Here is an 18073-nt window from a genome sequence, read left to right as displayed (position 1 = left end):
TCTGCACCTGCAGCTTTTTCAGATCCTGTCCAACCCTCCCTGAGGGCTAGTGGCAGGTGACATCAGTTCAGCTCTTGAATGGAGTGAGACCTTGAAGATTTCTTGAGTCTTTCACCTCAAGGACACCCTCAGGACACCTGGTTGTCTGCCACACAAGCAGTCAGAGGATCTCAGGTACTCCAGTCAGATGGTGATGCTGTCCTCCTGCCGTGCAGTCCCAGCCCCTGGAGGCCATTTTTCTGTCAGTGGCATCTGCCCCAGAGGCTCACTGTGTGCCAGCCTACAGCATACACCGCACTCACTTTCTTATGTAATCCTCAAAGGGCCTCAGGGCAAGAGCATGGTGGTTTACTAAGCCAGGGTGTGACAGCTGGATTTGAATCCAGGCCTGGCTGCTTCTGACTCTTGCCTGGATGCCTCATTCTTGCATGCACCTTACTAGAGAAATCCTGTCCTAGGCTTTGTGTGCTGGGGGTAGGTGAGCATCAGAGACAGCTTGGCTGTGGCAGGCCAACTGGTTCCTGCTGGAGTCTGTGGGTTCCTGGAAGCCTCTCTTCTTTATAGGAACATTTTTTTGTTGGGTGTCCACGCCAGAAAACCAGTCAGGAATGGGGAAAGTTAGGGAAAGATTAGATGGAGATCAAATAAAGCCTAGAGAAAGTGCCTCATGCTATCTCCCACTAGGAGAATAGAGGTGATACGGGGAAGGAAACATGGATCTTGGGGGACTGGAAGATAGAACCCAGCAGGACCATCCTCAGTGGTTCAAGGAGGTTGGGTAATTGGGGTAGTAATGGAAAAGCCTGGTGCGACCAGGGTGGAGACATTCACAGCACCCTGCCTGGGACTTTTGGCTGACTGATTTCACTTCCCCTCAGCCTTCCCAGAAGGCTCAAGGGACTCAATGGGGTTCTCACTGCTGGGTTTCTTCATGTTTCCACCTCTGCCCAGCTGCTTCATTGGCTCTCTCTGATTCTTCTACTGCCCTGGCAGGCCTGGGCTTCCCCACCACTCAAGTAGGTCCTGCACTGGGGGCTTCTTTTGGGGGGACATTGCTAGGGCTTTCTTCCTGGGAAACAGCTGGTTTGTCTAGGTTCTCAGGGGCCCCAGGAGTGGGATCTAGGTATGAGCTAGGGAAGTTTTCCTCACCAGGGTTAGAGGCTGACTCAGTCTCACAGGCAGGGGTCTGGGCCTCCATGCTTGACTGTGACTGGGCCACAGGATCCAATTGTAACTGGCTCAGGGAGTCCACTTGAGGCTGGCCCACATAATTTGACTGTGGTTGGGCTGAGGGGTTCACTGGAGGTTGAGCCATGGGATCCAACTGTGGCTGGGTCAAAGGGTTCACCTCAAGTTGAACCACAGTATCCAATGGTGGCTGCATCAGGGAGTCCACCTTAGTCTGGACCACAGAATCTGACTGTAGCTGGACTGAGGGGCTCACCTCAGGCTGGACCACAGAATCTGACTGTGGCTGGACTGAGGGGCTCACCTCAGGCTGGACCACAGGATCCAACCTTGACTGGCTTTCAGCTGTTGGTCCTGGCAGAGTCAAGCCCTCAGAGGCCACCTGGGTCTGTGGCTCGGCAGGCGTGAAGCTTCCAGGTCGTTCCTCACAGACAGCAGCTGCAAAGGAGGAGAGCACAGTGCGCAGCAGGGCCCGGAGGTCAGCACTTGCTGCCAGGCATAGGAAGGGGCTCAGGCAGCTGTTAAGCAGGATCAGGTAGTCAGAATAGACCAGGGCTTCCCAGAGCAGGTACCCAGGGTAGACATCCCATAAGAAAGCCAGATAGAGCAACTGTGCCAGCTGGTAAGGGAGCCTCAGGACCACATAGGCTGACAAAATGGTCTTGGCCACACGGGCAAAGCCATGACAGGCCATGCGCCTAGGCTGATGCCCACAACAAGTCCTACAAGCAGTGGCTTGGGTGAGCACGTGGCAGACCATCAGCAAGAGGAAAGGCAGGAAGCCCCCCAAGATCTCAAGCATCCGCAGAGGCAGCTCCTCAGTGTCCCAAAAGTCCAAGCAGATGACCAGATCATACCACCAGACAGCAGCCTCAGGGAAGACCAACCAGGGCACACTGAAGAGTGTGGCCAGCACCCAGACCCCAGCGCACACCCAGAGGGGCAGGCGGGCTGGACGGTGCCCTGGGTACCATCGTGGGCACAGTGCCAGCAAGCAGCGGTCCAGGCTGAGGGCTGTCAATAGGAAGAGGCCGGATGAATAGGACACACCCCACAGGAAGTAGTAGAAGCGGCAGGCAGGAGTGCCTAGTGGCCAATGCCCTCCATGCTGGATTTCCAGGATTTGGAAAGTCGCTGCTGCCAGGAATAAGAAGTCAGAGAGGGCCAGGCTGAGCAGGAGCAAGGCCAATCTTGTGCCAGCTCCGTGCCGGGCCTGTGAGCCAGCCAGCCATGCCATCAGCCCATTGGCTGGCAGTCCCAGGAGCAGCAAGGCCACCAGAAAGACTGTGTCCCAGCTGCTCTGAGGGTAGTAGTCCTCATCACTGAGCTCTGTGCGAGGACCGTGGCCAGCAGCGCCCAGGTTGGCTTCCACAGCAGTGTCCATTCTGGGTCCTCAGTGTAGTGCAGGACATGGACTGCCAGTCTGCTGAATCAACAAATTCATGATGGCTTGGTATGAGAGAAATGGTGCTGTGCACTTTTAGGACAGTCACTGCCCCTCTCTGGACCAGTATTATTACCTTTTGAGTAATTAGCCTGTGCAGGGCACTTATATAGATAATCTCATGTGGTCCCCTATAATCAATTTTACCAGTGAGGAGATGATTGTCCAATAACTCTGTGATTTGGTGAAGGTTACAGATATGGTCAGAAATTCAGACTAAACTTAATACCATTTTGCCACAAGGAATCCACGTGCCCAAGTGCACTTACTGGGGAGACTATTAAATGTTGTCTTCAGACAGGAGCTTGCTGTGGGACCCTGGTTGGCCTGGCACTTGCTGTGTAGGCCATAATGGTCTCACATTTGAGGCAATCCTTTCATATTAGCCTTTTAAATGTTGGGATTACCAACCTGTGATACCAGCTTTGACTTTTTTTTTTTTTTTTTTTTTTTTTTTTTTTAAGATTTATTTATCTGGGCCAGGCATGGGGTCAAATGCCTTTAATCCCAGCACTTAGGAGGTGCAGAAACAGCTGACTCTCTGAATATGAGGCTAGCTTAGTCTACATAAATATTGAGAACTGAACCTGGCTCCTCTGCAAGAGCAACAAATGTTTTTAACAGCTGAACCATCTTTTCTCTCCAGCCCTGATTTTAAATTTTTGAAAAAAGATCTCATGTAGCCAAAACTGGCCTCAGTCTCATTACAGAGCTGAGAATGGCCTTGAACTCCTGATCATCCTGTATCTACCTACCAAATGTTTGGATGACAGCCATGCACCACCACACTCAGTTTATGCAGTATTGAGGATTGAACCCAAGGCCTTTTGCATGCCTGGCAAGCATTCTACCATCTTCGCCACATCTCCTGACCCCTGCCTCCTGTTTCTTTCAGACATATCACTATGTGGTCCAGGCAGACTTTAACATTGAGATGATCCTCCTGCCACTGCTTCCACAGTGCTGGGATCATGAGGAATACACCACCACGCCCAGCTTCAGCTGTAAGTCCTGTTTTAGGATGAAGAGCTATAGTGGAACATCCGTGTGAGTGGAGAGATGTGCTCCGAGTTAGAGCTGTGGGAGCAACTCCCCAGTGTTCCACAAGACAGTTTAAAACCACTCAAAGGCAATGATGCTGGTAATGTCAGTACTTGGGAGGTGGAAGCAGGGGAATTGCCATGAGTTCAAGGCCAGCCTACAGTACAGATTTTTAAAAGCTTCTCTCAAACAAAACAACAGCTGGTGCACACCTGCAATGTGGCATTGGAGAAGTGGATAAGAGGGTCAGGAGTTCAAGGCTAGACTTCTCTTCTTGGGAGTTTGAAGTCACCCTGGGATACATACACCAATATCCCAAAAGAGAAAGAAAGAAAAGTACAGACTCATCCCTTCACAAGGTCGTTCCAAATGTTTCAAATCCCAGGAAGGAAAGTGCCATTAGTGCCCACCTCAGGACGCCAGGTGAGGGCCAAGCCTCCAGGCCCTGGCAGGCTGTGGCTAGGAGGGTCCTGCAAGCAGCTTGTGACTGCTTCAGTGTCTTGCACTGCTGCCTGTGTTTCTTCCCTGCACCTCAGAGTTCAGCACAGGTGGCCCTGTTTGTCCCTGAAGGTTCTATATAGGGGAGGCAGTGGCTCTGCAGGATGATGACAATGAGGTGGCCAGGGGGAACCCAGTGCCTTCTGCTGTCCTTACTCTACCTCACACAACTGGTGGAGGGACGAAAGCGTCCTTTTGAGGGTGGAGAGGGACTGGCTACTGGAACACAACTAGATCATGCCCAGAGTCCGTGCTTGCAGCCACAATGCCTATGGCTCCCCACCTCAACGTCTTTCTTGGCAGAGTCTCTATGAATTCCAGCCCCTATGGCTTCAGAGCCTGGATGCCCTTCTCTCAGGGCCTGGCTTACCTGGGAGGTGCAGGCCAGGTAGAAGGAGCAGGGTGCTGCCTGCTTGCCCAAGGTCCAGCCACCAACTGGTCCCACAATGGAGCTTGCCGCATGGCACCCAGTGTCGATGTGGAGGCAGACAGGCAGGAAACCCAAGCTGAGGGAGCATCAATCATTCATGGGTCCGCTCTCCTGGAAACCCTAACCGTGGCCCCATAGGGCTAAGTTGCCAGCCAGGGCCCCCCATTCCAACAAGGTCAGACAATGGAGACCCTCTGCTAGGAGCTCCTCCTGGCCAGGGCAGGCTGTGTCATTTCCATTTCTCTAACAGCATCCAAGGCCACTGGCCTGGCCTCTTTTTTAAAGTTTCATATGCCCTATACCCCAATCAGGATGTTTTGCCTTAGGGGACTCAACCTTTTCTAGTATGCCTCCTCCTGCCTTAGAGGCCTTCACTGGTCTTTTTGGTCACATGAAGTTCAGCTATGGTACACCCTGGAATAAATGCAACAATTTGTCTCCGTTTCACAGATGGGGAAACTGAGACTTAGAATGATGAATTGGCTGCTTCTACTAAGCAAGAAGTAGCTGCGTTTAACTATGAGCTCCCTGAAGCTGCTGTGCCCTGGCACCTTCACTCCTGAGAACAGTTTTCAAGACCCATCGGGGCTGCCGGGCCACCCTGGGGCAGAGGGCAGGGATTAGGCTGGCTGCCTGACTCATTAACCCTAATCCCCCTCACTGTGGATCCCAGGTGATCAACTCAAGTCTGGGGGGGCCATAAGCAGCTTTCTGGGCCCTGAGAAGCAAGGCCACTCCAGGGAGTCCTGTTATCTTCTACATGGCGACAGAGCACAGCACACAGCTGCTTCCTGACCCCCAGAAGATCCCTAAAGGAGTTGTATCTCCCAGGAGTGCTGCTGAGGGCCCCGCCTTGACCAGGAGAAGGAGCAAGAAGGAGAGTTGGCACCCAGGGTCCCAGAAAGCCAGTTCTGGGGAACAGTCCTCTAGCCAGGGCTCTGAGGCCTCAGGAAGCAGCAAGAACTCCCCAAGGACCAAAGTGGGGCAGGGGGAGCCATCCTCAGCACCTGCTGGGCAAGCCTCTCACCGACAGTCCCACCGACACCGTTCTGACCCCCAGCAGGATGCTGCCCAAAAGACTTATGGGCCCCTGCTCAACCGCATGTTTGGAAAGGTCAGGAAGCTGGGGGTGGGGTAAGGGTAATTCTCATTTTTATCCCTTCCTGTTTCTACATGCCAAGGCCTCATGATACCTTGTGCCTCAGATTGGGAACTACAAGAGAGGGTAGAGTTATGGTCTTTTATATCCTAGACCAGAAGAGCCATGTGGGACAAGGCTGGCTTCAGGCCAGCTGGTATAGTAAACAGAGGCTGACCTCACACTAGATATCTAGGGAAACTCATTTGAAGTTCCAAAAGCACGGGGAGAAGGTTGTTCTCTGCTTGTGGGGTCTGTAGGATTTCAACTATCTTTAGCTGCTTTGGTGGGGTCAGCCCTGCCCAGTGCACCTGCAGAGGCTGGAGAAGCTGAGGCAAACCGGGACATACTGGTTTATTCCTTCCTATACAGGATCGTGAACTGGGCCCTGAGGAGTTGGAGGGTGAGTGTCCTTCACTGTTGCCTGGAGGGGGTGTGTGGAAGGCAACCTGGGGCTAGCCTCCTGGCCTGACTTCTGCTAATCCCTACAGAGCTCCAGGCTGCCTTTGAGGAGTTTGACACTGACCAGGATGGCTACATCGGCTACCGGGAGCTAGGTGACTGCATGCGCACGCTGGGCTACATGCCCACAGAGATGGAGCTACTGGAAGTGTCCCAGCACGTGAAGATGCGCAGTCAGTGATGGAGCCCTGCTGGGTGATTGGGTTGGGAACCAGCCCGGTTACCTAGAGGGTGGGTGGGCCATGGTTGTGTTATCTTTATTTTTAGTTGTTATTAGTGGGGAATGGGATGTGTGTGCCACAGTGTGCATTTGATCAGAATACAGCTAGCTGTTGGTAGGAGTGAGTGCTTCCACCATGGGAGTTCCAGGGATCTACTAAACTCAGGTCATTAGGAGTGGTGGCAAGCGCCTTTATCCATGGAGCCATCTGCTGCAGTGGCTTCTTTATTTAGTTTACAATTTGCAAGAGGATAATGGAATTTACCTTGGATGTATATATCCTGGTTTGCTTTCTATTGCCGTGATAAATATCATGACCAAAACAACTTGGAGAGAAAAGGGTTTATTTTGTATTACACTTTATAATCCATCATTGAGGGAAGTCAGGGCAGGAACCTGGAGGCAGGAACCTGGAGGCAGGAGCTGAAATGAAACTAGAAAAATAGGGCTTGCTGGCCTGCTCTCCGGGTTCCTGTTCAGCTGCCTTTCTTCTCCCTTCCCAGGTGTTGTCCCACTCTCAATGGAATGGGCTCCCCTACATCAATCATTCATCAAGGAAAAGCCCCACAGACTTTTCTGTAGGCCAGTCTGATGGAGGCATTTCTTCAGCTGAAGTTCCCTCTTCCCAGATGACCCTAGCTTATGTCAAGCTGACAAAAACAAAACAACACAACAACAAAACTCACAAACAAACAAACAAACAAAAACAAATCCCCAAACCTGAGTAGCAGCACATTCCTTTAATCCTAGCACTGGGGAGGCAGAAGCAGGAGGTTCTCTGTGAGCTCTAGGCCAATCAGGACTAAATAGAGAAACAACACACACAATGAGCATTCAGGGTTTGTCATCTCTTTCCCTCTAAAGTTTTTATTTGCCTATTGGTGTCTTGGGGGCTGCATGACGTGAGTGCTTTGGGGAGGTATTTAGTGCTTCCCACTCAGCTTTATAACCCTGATTTCTAGCAACCATAGCCTTGTTCCATGGAGTAGCTTCTTCCAGGTCCATCCCAGAATGAGAGCAGGAGGGTTGGTAAGCCACCTAAGGTCTCCTAAAGCAACAGGATTTGAACTTGGGGTGCCTGCTCTAAAGCCAGGTCTTTTTTTGGCCCACTGGGCTTCATGGAGATCAGGAGTATCTCTGACACACCCCCCCCCCCCCCCCCCCCAGTATCCAAGAAACCCCTCTATCAGCAAGGAACTAGGTGTGCCTTTGTGGATTCAGAGCTCTGGTGGGAAGACAAAGAGTGTGGCATTGCCATCAAGCAGATTGTGATGTTCTGCCTGGGTCCACAGTGGGCGGCTTTGTGGATTTTGAAGAGTTTGTGGAACTGATAAGTCCAAAGCTGAGGGAGGAGACAGCTCACATGCTGGGTGTGCGGGAGCTGCGAATTGCCTTCCGAGAGGTAAGAAGTACAAGGGTGTAGCAATGCGTGGCAAGCATGGACTACATCCTTATTAGGAAGTCTCAGCCTTCAGGAGGCCCAGAGAGGCAAGACTAGGGTCCAGGGACAGGTAGGGATGGCTTGACTCCCAGTTCAGGTCTTCAAATCAGGGAAACTTCACCATAGGAGGAGATGACATTGGTTTTTGAAGTTGGGGAGGGATAGACAGTAGGTGGGGAGCATCGTTGCCTGGCAAAGGTAGTATCAGGAGTAGAACCAAGAATAGGAGGTAGTTCAGTTGATAAAGGGTATAGCTAGTATACACAAAGCCCTGGCTCATCCCCAGTACAAAAGAACCAGGCATGGTGGCTACACATGTAATCCAGGACTTGGGAGGTGAAGAAGGCAGAAGGTGTTCAAGGCTATGCTGAGTTTGAGGACAGCCTGGCCTGTACGAGACACTGTCTCAACAATACAAACCAATCAACTAAAGCCGAAGATGGCCGGGCATAGTGGTCCACGCTTTTAATCCCAAAACTTGGGAGGCAGAAGCAAGAGAATCTGTGAGTTTGAGGCCAGCCTGTGCAGGATGACATAGTGAGACTCTGTTTTAAATAAAAAAGGAAAGAAAGCAAAGCAAGCAGAGCCACATATGCAGACAATGTGGCATACAAATGCTTGGACTCTCTACCTACAGTTTGACAAGGACAGGGATGGACGGATCACAGTGGCGGAGCTGCGGCAGGCAGCACCAGCTCTGCTGGGGGAACCACTAGAGGGCACTGAACTGGATGAGATGTTGCGAGACATGGACCTCAATGGAGATGGCACCATAGACTTTGACGGTGAGTCACCCTTTCAGACACCTCTCCCATGCCTCTAGCACCTTGAACCTCCTTCAATCCCTGACCTGGATTGGCCTTTCCCTTCCCCTCTTTCTTGCAGAGTTTGTGTTGATGTTATCTACAGGCTGAGGCACCTTCAGGGACAATCTACTGCCCCTGGAGGCCAAGACACCAGCATGAACCAGACTATCCCCCCTCCCCCCATTGTGGGAGAGATTCCCCCAACCCCTCAGGCTGGTTCACCTTTGACCACACCCAACTCCAGGGTCTGCCTGTGCTGTCTTCTCTTCCCACACCCAAGCTGTAGAGGGAAAAAAAAAATTGAAGCTGGTTGCAGTTCTTGCTGGAGAACAAGATTTGAATCTCTAGATCCTGGTGAGGTGGGGAGCTCCCCAGCACTGGCTGCATTCAAATAAACGAGGCATAGTGCACTAGGGGAATTCCTAGGACACGATGACTTGAGAGGGTGGCTACATCACTTCCCACTACTTGTGTGTATAAAGTGTTGTTTTTAAAAAATGAACTTGGGCCTGGTAATGACTTAGTAGGTAAAAGTTTTTGCCACCAAGCCCGAATTAGATCCCTGAAGTTGGTGTGGTGGAAGAAGAGAGCCAACTTCACAAAGTTGTTCTTTGGCAGGCTAATGCCTTTTTCACCCACCCTTACCCAACTTCTGCAATGAATAAATAAATCAGTGAAAAGTGAACTTGAATCTGGGTGTGGTGGTTCATGCTAGTAATCTCTGTATAGGAGGCCTAGGCAAGAGGGGCAAAAGTTTCAACTCCAAAAGAACCTGAGAGGAAGGGCTGATGGCCAGAGAGCTCAATGTTGGGCCTCAGGAGTGAGCCAGCATGGGGGAATTCAGTCCCATACTGAGGTCTGGGTGCCTGGATTCTAACACTCGCAGGGGACAGGGAAGGCATGAGTCACCTACTTACATTCCAACGCCTGAAAAGAAACAGAGAGAAGAGGACTCAAGCATGAAAGAGTGGCAGTGAGGAAGGTGAGGGGTCAGGGCCTTGAGTGGGAAAAGTTTCTGCAGAGACAAAGGTGACACAAAGGGAAGTGAAGGCTCAGGCCTTTCTGCACTTGTCCCTGTGAACTTCATTTAGGGTTAGCCCGGAAGATAACAGATGCAGATTATACCATTCAGTAATCCAAATGAAGAATTCTTATTTAAACTAGGAGAAGGCTGGAGAAGAGAAAGGGAAATAGCTTTTTTTTTTTTGAAACAGAAAAGAGCTCATTGGTTACAATTTTAAATGATGTATACTGGGTCAGAGAATGGAATTAGACTCGAATCTGCTCACTTAAATTTTTTTTTTAGCCATGATGGCACACACTTTAATGCCAGCCCTGTGGAGATAGAGGCAGATAGATCTGAATTTGAAGCCAACCTGGTCTACATAGCAAGTTCTAGGCTAGTCAGGACTACACAGTGAAGCTCTCTTTGTTTTTGCTTTTGTATTTTTTTTTTTTTTTTTTTTTTTTTTGAGACAGGGTATCTCTGTGTAGCCAAGGCTATCCTGGAACTTATTATGGAGACCTGGCTGGCCTTGAATCCAGAGATTCACCTAGCCCTGCCTCCTGAGTGCTGGGATTAAAGGTGTCTACACCTACCTCCTGGTGTGAAACTGTTATTGTTTGTGAGTGTGGATGCCAGCCATGGCACACATGTGGAGGACAGAGGATGATTTGGGGCACTCAACTTCCCCTTTGCTCAGTGGGATTAAGGGTTCGAGTCTAACCTGTAAGTTATGTGTAAGAATTGCATTCATCTAGGGAGCCAGCTTTTTTTTGTTTTTTTGTTTTGCTTTGTTTTTCGAGACAGGGTTTCTCTGTGTAGCCCTGGCTGTCCTGGAACTCACTCTGTAGACCAAGCTGGCCTCAAACTCAGAAATCCGCCTGCCTCTGCCTCCTGAATGCTGGGATTAGAGGTGTGCGCCAACACCGCCCGGCTGCCAGCTTTCTTTTTAGTTAACAGTTCTGTAATTATCCTTTTTCATTCTGTTTGTTCTCATTATGTTTATCCGACTAGAACTGTGTGAACGAATTGCTAATATATATAAACTATGGCCTTGGGTTTTATCTTTTTCACTTTTTGGAGCAGTGGCTCAGTGGTTCTTGCAAAGGACTTTGGTTTAATTTGCACACATGGAGGCTCGATGCTCCTTGGGTCTGAAGATGCCATAGCACACATACAAGGTCAGGAGACAGCCTCAGCTGCTCTTCGCTTTTTGCTTTGGGACAGGCAGTGGCTTTTGCCATCTTAGCACTTCTAACACTGGGCCTGTAAGTTTCTGGGGATTCTCCTGTCTCCATTTCCCATCTCTGTAGGAGTCGGGATGGCAGACATCCAGTACTGTGTCTAGCTTTGTTTGTTCAGGAGAGTCCAACTCGGATCCTCACCGTTGCATAGCAAGCTTCATTTATCCACTGCCTCACCTCCAGCTCCCTCCGTTTTCCACTAATCACTTCCTTTTTCAAGACAGGGTTTCCCTGTGTGGTCTTGACTGTCCTAGAACTCCCTCAATAGTCCAGGCTGGCCTTGAACTCAGAGATCGCCTGCTTCTGCCTCCTGAGTGCTGGGATTAAAGGCGTGCGCCACCACTGCCTGGCTTTTTTTTTTTTTTTTAATCACATTTGTGTAGTTGTGCTCAAGTGTCCTATGGAGTTTGTGTGGAGGTCAGGAAGAACCTGAGGGAGTCTTCTCTTTCCTTCATGTGGGTTCCAGGGACTGAACTCAGGCTGTCAGGCTCCATAGCAAGTGCCTTAATCCTTGAAGCCATCTCACAAGACCGCTATGGTATAGCTATATAGTCCTAGCCTCAGCTACTTGCAGAGTGTCAAGTTACTTAAGGTGCTTTGATTGTAGGTCTGAGTGGGCCAAGAGAGGAGTGGGTCAAAGACTAGGTGTCCACTCATCCAATAAAGGCACAGGACTCTAAGGTGTCCAGCATCCTGTTGTTTCTTTATGGACACTCATGCTTTCCTCTGAAAGAGGGAACAGTCACTCAGCTGGTCTTCTGGTGGCCTACAGAGGGCATTAGCCTGGTTTCCTTTTCTTCTCCTCCCCCTGAGTTTTAGAAGGGGCTTGGGTTGTGTTTTTGACCTTGGTGAGTTGGTCCCTATCTATAAACTGGGGCCTTGAGCTTCTCATCTACAAAATAAAGCTAAGACTTGATTTGAGGGAAGTTCTTAGACAGCTTGTAAGCTCAGATTTCCTTAAAGATTCTGGTTTGTATTTGTTTAAGTTTCAGACATTATTAGAGGCCCTGATTTTCTAAAAATTTGAGATATTTCTAACACTTGGTGGCTCTGAGCGTTTCCTTGTCACTGTGCTGCTTGGCTGAGAAGCCGTGATCCCACATACTTTGCTCCCTGGTTCTCTCAACCTCTGGGTCTAGGAATTAGGGCAGTGGGTGGGTAGAGGGGCACTGCTGTCTTTACATGACCCATATTTAGAGACAGCTAGGACAGCCTAGTGCTACAGAGCCAGGCAGGAACCAGGGTACCAGCCTTTAGGCCCCGTGCCTGCATTACTTCTCAGTGCCCTTGGCTAGGGCTACCAGGACCACTGTTATGGTGTGTATGTTTTGGGGGGTGGGGGACAGCAGTGTTGAATCGCCTCAGGGTTGAAGGCAGAGAGGCTGGGACTACTTTATCCAGCTCTGCCCTGGACATAATGGTGACCTTGGGCACACTTGAGATCATCCAGGTTGTCCTTGCTGCTGTGGGAAGTCAGTGGTCCTCTAGAGCCCCAGGTGAGTCCTTTACTAAGTCTTGTGGAAAGGAGCTGTGGTCATTAGTGTGCTGGGCCAGACCTGGTGGAGCAGAAAAGTGCAACTATCCTTGCTGGAAGTAACTGCCCTTTTATTAGCACAAAATTACACCAACTCAGGAGTCCAGGGCCCAGGAATAAGTTAAGGCACACATCAGGTAAGGGACAATATCCCCAGGCTGGCATGCCCCAAACTTCCTGAGCAAATCCAAAGGGGCCTGGTGGTTATGAGGGTTACAAAGGGCCTCTGCCTTCCAGGTGAAAGGAACAGAGCCCGATGTAGGTTGGAGGAACCCTGTGGACACGTGGAGGTGACCTGAGGCCTTGGATCACTGGAAGCCACTGGCCAGCTGCAGCTCACTTCTCAAAGTAGGGCAGGTAGAAGAACTGGAAGCCCCGGCGGCCCTTGACAGCACAGTAGATGAAGATCACATGGTAGACTGTGGGGGGTGGTGTCTGTCAGTGAAGGTGCCTGGCCCTACCCCACCCAGCCCCGCCCTCACCCTTACCTCCTGGGACTAGGAGCAGGATGCCTGGCACGAAGAAGATGGCGCTGGAGATACCTACAGTAGAAAGAAACTGACAGCTCAGGGACAGGGGTCCCTGGGGATGAAGGCTGCCTGGGAAGGCCTCCCTCTCTCCTGGAAGGTGGCTAATTTGTGCTAGGAGTTGGCAGGTTTGCTGAGGACCAAGGCAGGAAGGACACTCACCTGGAGAGGGGGCGACCTCCAGTCCCACGCCGACCAGGATAAGCACTGCACACATATGGGGTTGTGGAGGGGAAGGACAGGAGGGGTGAGGGCAGGGTCTTCCAGCCAGGCTTCAGCCTGATCCATCTCCCACCTAACTGATATTCCCTGGGCAGAATACCTCCCAGGATGCTCACCAAGCTGTGTTTTCAGGGCAGGGTACTTGGCAGGCCCTGGGAAACAGCTATAAAGAGGGAATTTTTACTGCCATTTGGTATGACCTTTCAGTCACTCGAGAAACACAGTATACCCTCCATATGGCTGGTATTGAGAATTCCACCATAAAAAGCAGATAGGGGCCTGGCATGGTGGCAAGCACCTTGAGTCCTAGCATTCAGGAGGCAGAGACAGGCATATTTCAGTGAGTTTGAGGCCAGCCTGGTTTACATAGCAAGTTCCAGGACAACCAGGGCTATACAGAGACCCTGTATCCTCCACTGCAAAAGGCATATGGGGGACAACAAGATGGCTCAGTAGGTAAGGGAGTTTGCTACAAAGCCCAACTACTTGGGTTCAATTCTTCAGACCCAAATGGTAGAAGCAGAGAACTGACTCTTGCAAGTTACCCTCGGGTCCCATTGAGCTGTGGCATACACACACCCTCCTCTATCCACATACACACAGATGAAGGAATGTGATGGAAGTCTCTGCCCCATGGCCTTTTTTAGTGGACATGAACAAGATCCTGAAAGCTATGATCTGTGTGTGGAAAGAGGTTGGTGTGGGAGCTTGAAACAACTGCCTCAAGCAAGTCCAGGGAGACAGCAACCTCTAGGCCTGGCAGGCATGGCAGGAGTGACAGCATCACAGGCCCTGAGCTAAGCATTACATGCAATGTCTTGATAAACTAAACCATTACTCAATGAGACAAAGAAGCCGCAGATGTGACTGACCATCCAGGCAAAGAGAATTCAGCACAGAGGGAACAGCACAGCCAAGTCTCAGAGTCTTCAGGAGGGAACCTGAAGCTTTCTAAGAGCTTCCAGCACTTCATGAGACTGAACAAGAAGAACCTGGGCTAGAGAAATCTGGGACAGCACACTGTCCCAGGCAGGGGTATGGCCTTTGGTGGAGAGGTCATAGTTGGACTCGGGTGCTGCCAGGGGGCCACTATGGACTTTTGTGTATTTCCTGTTCTACAAAGAGCACCTCAAAAACGGGGTTCACACTCATTCCCTCACCCTAGTTTAGGGCTTCAGGTCCTGTTCTCTTAGAGTAAACATCTTTTTCTTAGAGTAACATTTCCTAGAGCCTTTAGTGGCTTTCTGGCGATCCCAGAGCTTGGCAGTCATGGGATGGGTTTCAATCCCAGGCCATCAGCCTTCCAGCTGCAACCTGAGGAAGGACACTCTCCTGGCTGAGCTTGTGTCCTTACATCCCAAGCTAGGATGCTATCAACACTTCCTTTGCTGGGCTGAGGAGAAGCTAGCAGTAGGTGTCACCAATGCCTGGCCTGAAGTGGCGATAGCAAGTGGCAGCTCTGTCTCCCACACTCAAACACCTAGAGGTGGAGATTAGACTTTTGGCCAGGAGACCTAGATGGCTGTGAGTTCTGACCTTCCTGGAGAAGGAAGGGAAAGGGACCTAGGGAGGCAGCCACAGCTGGCCCTTCTTTACGGCCCCGAGTTGAGTCCAACCTTGGATGCTCTGGGACTTTGCATCTCAGTCCCATAAAGAAAGAAGACAGAAAGATGTGGCTGTGAAATCTGCCTATGCTGGACCTCAGTTTCCCTCATTGAACAATGTGGGCTGGAGAAAGGTCCTGGTCAGATCACAGACCACAGAAGAAGCAAGCCTGATACCTGGACTCGGGGACACTACTAGTATCCTGAGCACCTGGCCTGCCTTCATGAACTGATTCTGGACTTTGCTTCACTCTGTAAGGTGAAATAAATGGACCTGCCAATAGTGGACAGAATAAATGGAAACTTTTTATTCAACACAGAATAAATGGAAACTGTTACTTCTCCATCTTGTGGTAGGTTAAACAGGTTAAATTAAACAAACAAACAACTGTGGGGGGGGGCATAGGCAGCATAAGCCTTTAATCCTAGCTTTTGGGAGGCAGAGGCAGGACCTCTGAGTTTGAGGCCATCCTAGTATACATAGCAACTTCTAGGGCTACACAGAGAAATCCTGCCCTGAAAACCAATAAATAAACTAGTAAATAAGAAAGTAAGCTGGGCATAGAGGCATATAACTGATATGAGAGGTAGGGGCAAAATGATCAAGTGCTCCAGATCATACTTCACTGTCTGGGTTATATGAGACTCTGTCTCAAAAACTCTTAAAAAGGGGGTAAGGCACTGAAGAGCCAGATCAGAGGTTAGGAGCACATATTACTCTTGCAGAGGACCCAGGGTTGGTTCACAGCACCCACACAGTGGCTCCCAACCTTCTACCACTCTGGCTTCAGGGGGTCCAGCTCCCTTTTCTGACTTCCCTGGAGCCTGTTCACACATGTTACATCTGCATACACAAAACAAAACCATAAAATAATAATTTTTAAAAACTTAAAAAAAAAAAAAAAAGGCTGGGTGGTGGTGGTAGACATCTTTAATCCTAGTACTGGAAAGGCAGAGGCAGGCAGACTCTGTGAGTTCCAGACCAGCCTGGTCTAAATAGTGAGTTGCAGGACAGCCAGAGCTACAGAGAGAAACTCCTACCTCCAACAACAACAACAACAAAATAAAACAAACAAAACAAACAGAAAGAAAAACTTCACAAAAATAAAAAAGGAAATAATTTAAAAAGTACTGAACCAGGTTCCACTTTTTCCCTCCCTTTGTGACTCTCTGGCCAGATGATCAGGACTGTGAGGCTAATCCTCTCATAGCCGGGCTTGCTCAGTTCTAACAGGGAGGCCTAGAGTGCTAAGGGGCTTCAGAGCCTGATCGCAGGAGGGTGGGAGGTTAGGCCCTTAGGACACTCACCTAGTCCCAACAGCAGAAGCAGGAAGGAGGCCAGCACCACCCGGCGGTTTTTCTGGATCAGAGGATGTTCGGTCCAGCTGAGTGGCAGGAGAGCAAGATGGAGGTCAAGGAGGTGAAGCAGGTGGAGCCAGGGCTGGCTGGCAGGCAGAAGCAGAGGTGCTTGGAAGCTGAACCCCAAGTGAGGAGGCTCTCACCTGCAGCAGGCATTGTAGGAGCGCTGGGTGGTGCTGCTGATGGTGCTGAAAGACCACTGGGAGCTACGGATAGACATGTGCCCGGAATCCCTGACGGACAGAAGGATGGGGAGGGGGAGGGGGAGATAAAGAAAGGGACAGAGATAAACTCAGGGTATATATAAGAATTGAGGTTAATCCCTGCAGGAGAGAGGGTCCTGAAAGAGGTCAAGGGTAGGGGGTGAGAGTGAATTATAGAATGGTGTTAAGAGGAATGAAAAGGAAAGGTGGGGACTGGGTTAAACTGAGGCTCCCCAGAAGACAAAGCCTGGCAGTGATAAGGTGGAGGCACTGGGGTAAGGTGACCCAGCTGGATAGGAGATCCCATGAGAAAGTAGGGTTAGGGATCCCTATAAGACAGATAAATGCATTTGGTTGGGGACTGGACAGGTTCTTGCAGACAGGAGCCTGGGACAAGGGGCCTGGAATGCAGGGTGGGTCCCCACCTGGTCCTGACCTGGTGCTGACTCCCCCATCAGGCTCTGGAGAGGCCTGGGCTCCATCCTCATCATTTTCCAGGTTCTGTTTCAGAACATAAGGTTCAGAGAGGTTTCAGGTTTTGGGATTTTTCACTCCCCTCTGGGGTGAGGAGAAAAGCAGCCAGACAGCTCCTGCCTGGCATGTGGCAGCTGCTCTTCTGGCTCTCCCTGCCCTCCCAGTGTAACTGGTTTGAGGATTCAGAAACCAAAACCTGGGTAGGAAGTAGGTGGCTGTTGGGGGCTTCAGCACAGAAGCTAGCAGGAGTAGGTGGAGGGCTGCCAGCATGAATCCCAGGAGCAGGTGATCACTCAAATGGGGCTCTTAGGATTTTTCAGGAACCCAACATAGAGACTCTGTATTTCGTGTAGCATAGCAGAGGCCTCTGGTTCCTATGTCCCAAAGAACGATAGGGTTGGGGGAGGCTACATGAGACAGTGATTTATGGTGTGGTTGGGATTAAGAGATGAGCAAACACATCACGTGTGGGGACCTCCACTTTTAGGGTGAGTCTCAAAACAGAGGGGATGCATGTCATGTGGCCTGGAGCTCAAGGGATGCTGCAAGAACTGACATGGTCTGGTTTAGATTGGAAGTACTCCCCAAACTCCAAGGAGTGGTATTGGGGTGTCAGTCTACAGGACAGGTGGGTTCTCCACTGTTGCTGAGGCCTGAGTTCCTTGTCCGGGTTTGCAGCTCTCCACAGCTGCACTGGGACCGAAATCGGAGCTCAGAAGGCAAGGACACAACTCTGGATGAGCAGACACGTCTAGGGAACAGTTTTCCGCTCCACTGGGGTCTCTAGGCAGAGGCTCCGGACTAGAAGCCTAGACTTCTAGAAGTCTCTAGACTGGTCGGGCCCCGCCCTATCCCGGACAAGAGGGTGAGACGAGCAGGGCCGTTCACCTGGTAGCGTAGCCGGGACTGCTTGTCTTCATCAGCCACCTCGAACCGGGCCCGGCGTTCGAAGTGCAGCGGCCCGAAGCGGGCGACCCCGCTGGACTCGGGCCCAGGCCCCGCGTCTTCCAGGGTCAGCTCGAAGGCGTCATCGATGCTAAACTGGGGCCGGGCGGAGCTCATGGCCCCCACCGGCCTAGGTGCCCAGCGCCACCGCCATTTGAGCCCGCCACGGCCCCGCCCACGAAACAGGGCCCGCCCCCACAGGCCCCGCCCCGTCGCCCTGGGAGCGAAGATCTGTCCTCTACAACCGCCCCGCCCTGCACGCGCCTCCTTCCCAGGCCTGAGCTGCAGAG

The 18073-nt window shown here is 51.0% G+C and overlaps 3 protein-coding genes across 7 annotated transcripts; 1 reads left to right on the top strand and 2 right to left on the bottom strand.

Moving 5' to 3' along the window:
• Positions 1-896: 896 nt before the first annotated feature.
• Cabp4 (calcium binding protein 4) lies at positions 897-9359 on the top strand. 4 transcript variants are annotated; one of them, XM_076915051.1, is made up of 7 exons: positions 900-1016; positions 3528-3636; positions 6112-6142; positions 6231-6374; positions 7714-7823; positions 8500-8647; positions 8748-9359. In XM_076915051.1, exons 2-7 carry the CDS (start codon positions 3604-3606, stop codon positions 8774-8776), a joined length of 495 nt encoding a protein of 164 aa, XP_076771166.1. In that variant the 5' UTR covers positions 900-1016; positions 3528-3603; the 3' UTR covers positions 8777-9359. The 4 variants fall into 4 exon arrangements, with proteins under 4 accessions (XP_076771169.1, XP_076771166.1, XP_034344605.1 ...); XM_076915054.1 differs by lacking the exon at positions 3528-3636 and having other exon boundaries at positions 897-1016; XM_034488714.2 differs by lacking the exons at positions 900-1016; positions 3528-3636 and adding an exon at positions 4199-5715 and having other exon boundaries at positions 6231-6296.
• Positions 1013-2710, bottom strand: Gpr152 (G protein-coupled receptor 152). The gene has a single exon (XM_076914906.1). It carries the CDS (start codon positions 2570-2572, stop codon positions 1013-1015), a length of 1560 nt encoding a protein of 519 aa, XP_076771021.1. The 5' UTR covers positions 2573-2710.
• Positions 9360-12503: 3144 nt separating the features above from the next.
• Tmem134 (transmembrane protein 134) lies at positions 12504-18072 on the bottom strand. 2 transcript variants are annotated; one of them, XM_034498419.2, is made up of 7 exons: positions 17727-18072; positions 16801-16865; positions 16305-16394; positions 16111-16187; positions 13139-13183; positions 12938-12991; positions 12504-12868 (listed from the first exon to the last, which is right to left on the bottom strand). In XM_034498419.2, exons 1-7 carry the CDS (start codon positions 17898-17900, stop codon positions 12786-12788), a joined length of 588 nt encoding a protein of 195 aa, XP_034354310.1. In that variant the 5' UTR covers positions 17901-18072; the 3' UTR covers positions 12504-12785. The 2 variants fall into 2 exon arrangements, with proteins under 2 accessions (XP_034354310.1, XP_034354318.1); XM_034498427.2 differs by lacking the exon at positions 13139-13183 and having other exon boundaries at positions 17727-18046.
• Position 18073: the final 1 nt, after the last annotated feature.

The sequence above is a fragment of the Arvicanthis niloticus genome, chromosome 1, assembly GCF_011762505.2.
Source record: "Arvicanthis niloticus isolate mArvNil1 chromosome 1, mArvNil1.pat.X, whole genome shotgun sequence".
Lineage (NCBI taxonomy): Eukaryota > Metazoa > Chordata > Mammalia > Rodentia > Muridae > Arvicanthis > Arvicanthis niloticus.
This window is presented reverse-complemented; position numbering and strand designations above follow the sequence as displayed.

What these genes read in the sequence shown, in the direction of transcription:
- Gpr152 (XM_076914906.1), bottom strand. Translation starts at nt 2,572, where the DNA reads ATGGACACTGCTGTGGAAGCCAACCTGGGCGCTGCTGGCCACGGTCCT.
- Cabp4 (XM_034488706.2), top strand. Translation starts at nt 5,362, where the DNA reads ATGGCGACAGAGCACAGCACACAGCTGCTTCCTGACCCCCAGAAGATC. An exon ending in TGCGAATTGCCTTCCGAGAG is followed by an intron (nt 7,824 to 8,499) that starts GTAAGAAGTACA and finishes CTCTACCTACAG; the next exon opens with TTTGACAAGGACAGGGATGG. An exon ending in TGGCACCATAGACTTTGACG is followed by an intron (nt 8,648 to 8,747) that starts GTGAGTCACCCT and finishes TCTTTCTTGCAG; the next exon opens with AGTTTGTGTTGATGTTATCT.
- Tmem134 (XM_034498419.2), bottom strand. Translation starts at nt 17,900, where the DNA reads ATGAGCTCCGCCCGGCCCCAGTTTAGCATCGATGACGCCTTCGAGCTG. An exon ending in GATGGGGGAGTCAGCACCAG is followed by an intron (nt 16,395 to 16,800) that starts GTCAGGACCAGG and finishes TCTGTCCGTCAG; the next exon opens with GGATTCCGGGCACATGTCTA. An exon ending in GCTTCTGCTGTTGGGACTAG is followed by an intron (nt 13,184 to 16,110) that starts GTGAGTGTCCTA and finishes ATATGTGTGCAG; the next exon opens with TGCTTATCCTGGTCGGCGTG.